Here is an 8,783-nt window from a genome sequence, read left to right as displayed (position 1 = left end):
GAAAAACGAAAATGACACAAGACTATAAAACTTGCAAAAAATATACATTTTAACATCGCCTAAAAAAATGTGAGCGTTTTGGCTCGACTTTCTAAACTTAGTTTTTTTTTTTCATTTTTGCTGTCAAAGTGAAAAAAATTCAATAAAACTTAGCACTATTCAATAAAATTAACTGTCAAATTTGACTCTTTGAATGAAGAAAAGAAATATTTTTGGAAGGTGATAAGCGTAAGCGACACAAAATTAATTATCACAGTGAAAATACGCGCTTGAAGTATGAAAACTTTGTTATGAGAACACTTTTTTAGGTTCAAGTTTGTTTTGTATCAACTTGCAGGCAATTATTAAAATTCTGTAAAGAAAAAGCGCTAAAGTGAATTTGTAGGTTGAGGTTCCTTATATGCATTATTAGTCAGCAGAAAACAATGATTCAAAAGTTTTAATCGAAGGCAGCTACAAGGAATTTAAAACAAGTTTTTTTATTTTATATATATATATATATATATATATATATATATATATATTTATATATATAATTATTAAATTTCAACAAAAAAGATAAAACGTATAGGTCAAAGTTCTGGGTAAAAAATGTGAACCTGTTTTTATTTGGACAGCTGTGATTTATGCAACCATGCGGCAAATGGATAGGTTAGGGTTTCAGAAAAACGAAAATGACACAAGTCTATAAAACTTGCAAAATGTATACATTTTAACATGGCCTAAAAAAACTGTGAGCGTTTTGGCTCGACTTTCTAAACTTAGTTTTTTTTTTCATTTTCCTGTCAAAGTGAAAAAAATTCAATAAACTTAGCACTACTCAATAAACTTTACTGTCAAATTTGACTCTTTGAATGAAGCAAAGAAATATTTTTGGAAGGTGATAAGCGTTAGCGACACAAAATTAATTATCACAGTGAAATACGCGCTTGAAGTATGAAAATTTTGTTATGAGAACACTTTTTTCGGTTCAAATTTGTTTTGTATCAACTTGCAGGCAATAATTAAAATTCTGTAAAGAAAAAGCGCTAAAGTGAATTTGTAGGTTGAGCTTCCTTATATGCATTATTAATCAGCAGAAAACAATGATTCAAAAGTTTTAATCAAAAGCAGCTACAAGGAATTTAAAACATGTTTTTTTTAGTTTTATATATTTATATATATATATATATATATATATATAATTATTAAATCTCAGCAAAAAAGATAAAACGTATAGGTCAAAGTTCCGGGTAAAAAATGTGAACCTGTTTTTATTTGGACAGCTGTGATTTATGCAACCATGCGGCAAATGGATATGTTAGGATTTCTGAAAAACGAAAATGACACAAGTCTATAAAACTTGCAAAAAATATACATTTTAACATGGCCTAAACAAATGTGAGCGTTTTGGCTCGACTTTCTAAACTTAGTTTTTTTTTCATATTGCTGTCAAAGTGAAAAAAATTCAATAAACTTAGCACTATTCAATAAACTTAACTGTCAAATTTGACTCTTTGAATGAAGCAAAGAAATATTTTTGGAAGGTGATAAGCGTAAGCGACACAAAATTAATTATCACAGTGAAATACGCGCTTGAAGTATGAAAACTTTGTTATGAGAACACTTTTTTAGGTTCAAATTTGTTTTTGTATCAACTTGCAGGCAATTATTAGAATTCTGTAAAGAAAAAGCGCTAAAGTGAATTTGTAGGTTGAGGTTCCTTATATGCATTATTAATGAGCAGAAAACATTGATTCAAAAGTTTTAATCGAAGGCAGCTACAAGGAATTTAAAACATGTTTTTTTTAGTTTTTTTCTTGGGGAGAAAACATGTACAAAATTAATTAACTAATTCACTTGTTTACATTTACATTAACAACGATAAGCCTTTTATTTCTTGTTAAACAAGCTGATCCAATTGATTTTGCTACTTTTGGAATCAATTCTGTGATCAAATATACAAAAAAAAAACGTTGAAAACGCTCCTTAGTGTCTGCTAATGGTTATTTTCCATGTTCAGTCAAAGGGATGTTGCTTAAACTAATCTTAATAATTTATGTACTCTTCTAAATTGGGAGCCAAATAACAACATTTGCAGCGCCATTTAACTCTTTTTCCTTTTTTTCCACAACATTCCAATTATGTTAAAAAATGAATGGAGGTGATATTTGAACAATAACGTAGAATCAATTGACCAAGATACTGCAGTTGAGAGCAGTTTTTTTTACCTCAAAAACCATATTTGGCTTTCATTCATAGCTACCCATGGTAAACAAAAACTTCTGGAAAAATTTCAGATAAAAAAAATTATCTGTTTCTTCCAGTATTTTTCTAGTTTACTCTAAATTCCTGTCTCCTATTACAAATTGGCCGGTTGAAATGTTATCATCAGAGGTCTGAGCAACTTCAAAGCCACTTGGTTTTTAGTAATTGTCGTTTTATTAATATAAATCATCAATTTGAAGGGAATATGCCCAGGTGAGGATTTTTTCGCAGGTTTTAAAACTTTTTCCCTTTTTTGTTCTCGCAAATCTTGAACTCTCTCGTCATTATAGTGCTTCTGGCTTTCTGATCTTTGCAATGTTCAACAAATTCCAAATATGCTTCCCACTCCTTGGACGAAAATAAGGCTACTAATGCAAATGCGAAATAAACAAGTGCCCTCGTCTTAAAGGACAAAAGACTCGTTGTTATTTTTTGAACGATTTTCTTGTGAAATTTTGCATGATTCTTCAAAGAGAAACATTCATCTTGCAAGAATCTTTGAAGATTGATGACGCATTGCAAGTTCCTGTAAGATTAAAATTTGGTCTATAATAGAATAGTTGGATAAACCCATCTTAAAAAGACGTGTTTATTCTGCTATAGAACGCTTTGGAAGGCTAACTGAATTGTCCATTTACGATAATCAACATGAATAGATAAAGTTTGTTATTTTTAACAATAATCGATACCTGCATTTCTCCAATGATATTAATGATGATACATTTAAATTTCTGAACAGACCAAGAACAATTGAAACAGAGTTTATGTCACATGAAACACAATTTTTTTCGCAGATTGAAGTTTGGATGTAAATCTTGCTAGAATCTTGCAACATCTTGCAAGATTTTGCAGGATACCCATTCATTTTGCCAGATAACCTTTTTTGCAAGCACCATCTGGTCTCGACTGGGGTTTTCCCCACCTCGACTTAATTGGCCTCTTCGTATCCACTCTGCCCCCTCCCTGTGTTTTTATCCCCCCTATTATTATGTGATGTTATATAGAAAGTTGCTATGTAGAATTAGCACAAGCGCCAGGGCGCGTAAAAATTTATGCCCACTAAGCGGAGGGGGGGGGGGGGGGGAGGGAGCAGAATAGATTTGCATTTTCAAATGGTCGACCTCTGAACCTGTGTAGCAATAACTTACATGACGAATAGAGTGAATTGCAGAGGCTCACTGTCATTCCTGCAGCGCCTGCAGCTAATTGTGCAATGACGAACTCAGGAGTATTGCAGCAGTGTATACATGCAACATCCCCAACCTTGTACCCTCTCTGGACCAGTCCGTGTGCCAAGCGGTACACTTTGCTTCGGACCTCTCCAAAAGTCACGGTGCGGTTGGCTGTGATGTCGACCTAACAAGATTGACAAAGAACAACGGGTAAATGATATTTTGCCCAGTGCCAAATTACCCAAGGCCATTATACCAAACAGAAAGCAAAATGCTTTCGATCAATGTGCTGCGCCACTTCTCGAGCTTTCGGTCATGTAGGGTAGCGAAGAATTTGACCTGACATATGCAAAAAGGATATTTTTTGGGTTAGCCGAGCACTTGTGTGAAATAAAGCATTGTGCAAAACATCGAATGTTTCACGTTTATTGTTATCAAAATATCATTATGGCAACTCAAAAATGGGATCAGACCGGAAACAATTTTGTTTTGGATTTGTCTGGCTTATTAAAGTTATTCCTTGGGGCTGTGATACTCTCTCAATGACTTGTTTGAATGCAGTTACTTTTGTAAAGCTGTGAGCTGTTCTAATGCCTCGGTCTTGATACCACTGTCACTGAAGAAACTGTCTCTAAATTTGAAAACTGTAGTTTTGCTTTGCAGTGGGTGATGTTTGTGCCATGCTCTCAATATTCAGTTTTTTCTCTCTAAGGCTAAAAGGCTCATTTATGCACTTTCCTCCACAATTAGTATTAGACTCATTAGTTTGAGAAAACTGGCGTCCTGTCTGTTGAAAAAAATGTAATTTTTGTATCTGGATTTTGGAGACATTCTTTATGATATGACGAACAAGTCTATTTCTATTTTAGAAATCACAAGCCCCTATCTGCAGCCACTTGAGGCGAGAGTTACAAAAACTTCATTTTGGTGATGTGTTTATAGTTTCGTTCTTAACAGCTGCAATCGGAAACTATTCAATCACAGCAATTATTTTTGAAACAGAGGACTCTGATCGTCACCAAACTTGAATCTTAAGGTTCATGTTGATTCTTCAAGCTAATAGAAAACAGGGATTTTTTCCGGTCCCCGGAAAAAATCGCTGTTTTCCGGTCCCCCGGAAATAGAGAGCTCACTATTTCAGGAGATCTCTATTTTCGGTCCCCCGGAAATAGAGAGCTCACTATTTCAGGAGCTCTCAATTTTCGGTCCCCCGGAAATAGAGAGCTCACTATTTCAGGAGCTCTCAATTTTCGGTCCCCCGGAAATAGAGAGCTCACTATTTCAGGAGCTCTTAATTTTCGGTCCCCCGGAAATAGAGAGCTCACTATTTCAGGAGCTCTCTATTTTCGGTCCCCCGGAAATAGAGAGCTCACTATTTCAGGAGATCTCTATTTTCGGTCCCCCGGAAATAGAGAGCTCACTATTTCAGGAGCTCTCAATTTTCGGTCCCCCGGAAATATAGAGTTCACTATTTCAGGAGCTCTCTATTTTCGGTCCCCCGGAAATAGAGCTCACTATTTCAGGAGTTCTCAATTTTCGGTCCCCCGGAAATAGAGAGCTCACTATTTCAGGAGCTCTCTATTTTCGGTCCCCCGGAAATAGAGAGCTCACTATTTCAGGAGATCTCTATTTTCGGTCCCCCGGAAATAGAGAGCTCACTATTTCAGGAGCTCTCAATTTTCGGTCCCCCGGAAATAGAGAGCTCACTATTTCAGGAGCTCTCAACTTTCGGTCCCCCGGAAATAGAGAGCTCCTAATTGCATTCGCAATCAGGAGCTCTTTACGCTTCACTTGAATCTTTTTTAAAAGTATCTTGAGCTTCTATGTGACTCCTCAAGCATCAACCTTGCAGTCTCCGTATTCCCTATCGGAGTTTTTATATCGGAAATTTGAGATGAATTTTGTATCACTTGAAATGGTTAAAAAGAAAACTAGAGAAAGTTGTTGTTTACAGTGTCTTTGCAAACACGAGCGAGCCAAGCTCTGGATCATAGACTCTAAAAAAGGTGCAGGTAAAATTAATTAAACTTTCAGGTAATCTTACCTGAACTGCGCATGTATCTTGGCGCTCTTGCGCACTGCCTCGCAATACCTGCACTTACCTGCAATTGCATGAATTTTACCTGAAATGTGCATGCAGTCCTCCTGCACAATTTACTTGAACAGTCAAAAGTTCAAGTAAATTTACATGCACAATTTACATGAACTTATGAGTCATTTAATTTTGAGGAAAACAACAATTTGTCCAATTTGTCATCGGAAAGCCAATTTTTCAATGGCAAAAGCTAACAAAGTGGACGAGGTCTCTTCTGTGTTCAATCTTTCCTGTGTGACGTTATCTCTCTTCTCTCTGAATTTGGGCCATTTCCCACAAGCACAGTGATTTTCAACTTAATTTTTCTGAAAACTTTTTGTTTCAGAAAGAAGCATTAAAATTTTGTAGGTAATTTACCTGACTGGTGTGAAGGTAAGCAATTTCGGGGAAAATTGATACGGTAAATTTTAACCTTACCTGCTCACTGTTCAAGTAAATTTACCAATGCAATATTTAGAGTGTATCGCGTTTTGGTCTGGACGGGTCTTTACATAAGGATTTTCGAACGAGCACATGAATGCGCCAACAAACTGAACGATTCAAATTCTGGATCATAGGTGATTTCGGTCTGCCTTGGTATCTCTATAAGCAAAAATGGCCTGGATGGGTATTATCATTAGTAATTTTGAACGAGGACCTCAACCTGGGTGGCGTATTTATGGAAGATAGTTACCACATTAAAACAAACAGCGTCCAGATCATGTGGTGATTTGGATTGATGTGATTACAGGCCTTAATGGAAATTTGATTGGAACTAACAACTTTTTTGAATTTCAGAGAGAAACTTTGAAAAAATTTCAAGTTTTGCAAGGTTTCAGTTCATCTTTGTTTGACTAAGTCATAGAAAAATTATTAAATTACAACAATAATGAAGGTTGGATTAAATTGTAACTTGAAAGATTTGATCAAAAAATTGGAGATAGGCATTTCAATGGAAATGACAAAGGTTTTGAAGTTCAGAGAACGAGATTGAAAATGTTTAGTATTGACCAATGATCAAATCAACACGCGCAGATATTGTTATATTGTTTATTTATAGAGGCAGTGAAAAGAGCAAGCTAGGCCGAGAGTTTGTTGGCTATTCATATGTGTATATCTATCTGTCATGCGGCTGACGAACCGGGGGGGGGGGGGGGTGGTTCGACCGAAAAGGTCTTAAGCATTTTCGCAGGAAATAAAATAAAAACATTGATTAATGAGGTAGCTATATGTACTTACATAGGCAATTTTGTCGTCTGGTGCAGACTGGACACTACCCTGGATAATAAAATGCGCAAGCGTGCCCTCGCTGGGCTCCGCAACAGTTAACTCCTGGCCTTTAAAATGAGCTAACTTTTCACTTTTTTCACCCATTACAAAAGTTCAATTAAGTTTTTAATTTGATAAAAGTTAGCGAAGTTTATATCAACTATCTCAGGGACTTTCGTATACAGAAGTATATATACGCCAAATTATGATGAGTTACGTATAAAACTCTTTTGAAAATTGGAACAACTCAAGTCTAAAGAATATTTATTCGAGTTAATGCTCGAAAGTATAATACTAAGTTCGACTTGCGCCGTGTCAGACAAACATGAGACAGCAAGAATTATTCTTGAATGTCTTCAGAAATATAATAAGTCTATTAATGTGAGTTAAGTTTCGCCGCAATTAAAACGCGTTTTAGCGAACATCAGTTAAAGAATACGTTCATGCTGAAACTTGAAGATCCATTAATCCATTAAAACAATAAATTTAGTTTAAATAAATTTACTTTATTGCGGCGAAAATGGAGAAAATGGTCCCGATGTTAAACTCCATTCGAGTGGTTTTACTTAGTTAACAGAATTAACAAGTCACGTAGTTATAACTAGTCACTGAGTTAGTTATAACCTTGCTCTATCTATTTGCCGAAACAAAGCATATTTGACTGTACTTAAGATGTTTGCGAAATAACAGCTCTTGTGCAAATAGAATTGAGATGTACTTTACACACCTTATTCAGAGCAACATGGCAATGAGAAACTCAAGATATGGTTTCGAACGATAAACTGTGAAATTTATTCATTACCCATTTTAGCAAAATTGCCCACAAAACTTGAGCCCGAGTTTTCTGGTGATTCATCATAAATGCCACAACTAGATTTCCGATTCTGTCAACTAGCATCTTATTTATTCATTAACAATGAATCTTATGCAAGCATGCTTTCAAACAATTATACTTTCCCAAAGCTCAAATAATTTCACAGACTTCAATTTCGTTTGATCGCAGAGCTCCGGGCAACAATGAACTCTCGAACTCACCTTAATTCAATACCAAAAAATTGAGCTCCCGGGAGGACGTTTTTTGGCTCCCGGGAGGACGTTTTTTGGAGCTCTGATCAGAATTTTGTGCACTCACTAGGACTCATATTAAGTTAATTTGTTATTATTAAATAATGCAATCCGGGTAACACAAATTTGATAAATTTTAACCAGACATGTCGCATTTTGAGGTCTTCTTTAGAAAACTTGGGGTGTCTTAGTAAGATGTTGTTGAGCTGAGCTATTATAATGATCCTCATATATTTTTTTAAAAAAATTCTTGATAGGTGATGGTAAAAAATTGCCTGAAACGCATGCAACGATCTCACAAGTTAACATGGTGTCACAATTGTTTTTAATAACAACCCTTTCATGACCTTTTCAATGAGATTTTAAGTGCCCACGTTAACCAAGGTTAGTAATCTCGTGTTGCGGCACCAAATATGTCTTAGAAGAAAACCAATCCAAGTCTTGTCAAGGTCAATACGGCATCATAAATCTAAGGTGCCGCATAAAAGAATAAATATTTTTTTCTAAAATAGTTTTTTTATATTAAAGTTATTGCCAACGTTTCCTGCAATATTGCAGTCTTCACAGAGACACTTATCGAAATTACTATAGATTCATGTTTTTTTTTCAATTTAGTTTTGAAATGTCTCTTTTTTGCTTTGGAAAACTGTACATTTAATGTTTTCAACTACATACAGCAAATAATTAACTTTCATTGGGCTATTAGGTTTTTTTCAAAATCTTTTTAAAACATTGTAATAATTGGAATGTTTTATAACTGAGGCCAGCTGATTTCTCTTTCAAAAACAAAAAAAAAACGTTCTAATGTTTGGTCCAAGAACAAATTATGCAAACCTCTATTTGTATGCGCTAAGTTCTAATTTTGATGAAAGTTTCAGAGCAATAGAATGCAAATTTTTTGTATAAAAAAAGAAATATTAGGTCGCTCAGTTTGAGCATAATTGGAAAATTAGTTG

The 8,783-nt window shown here is 35.0% G+C and overlaps 1 protein-coding gene across 1 annotated transcript; it reads right to left on the bottom strand.

Moving 5' to 3' along the window:
• Positions 1 to 3,395: 3,395 nt before the first annotated feature.
• LOC142356845 (uncharacterized) lies at positions 3,396 to 7,364 on the bottom strand (the record flags this gene model as incomplete). Its single annotated transcript, XM_075408618.1, has 2 exons — positions 6,733 to 7,364; positions 3,396 to 3,603 (listed from the first exon to the last, which is right to left on the bottom strand). Coding segments are annotated over exons 1-2 (343 nt in total), but the record flags the coding sequence as incomplete, so codon positions are not given.
• Between the last annotated feature and the right edge of the window lie 1,419 nt (positions 7,365 to 8,783).

The sequence above is a fragment of the Convolutriloba macropyga genome, unplaced genomic scaffold (assembly GCF_964194025.1).
Source record: "Convolutriloba macropyga unplaced genomic scaffold, txConMacr16.3 SCAFFOLD_669, whole genome shotgun sequence".
NCBI classification, from domain to species: Eukaryota; Metazoa; Xenacoelomorpha; order Acoela; family Convolutidae; genus Convolutriloba; species Convolutriloba macropyga.
The sequence above is the reverse complement of the archived record's forward strand: the minus strand, read 5'-3'. Positions and strand labels throughout refer to the sequence as shown.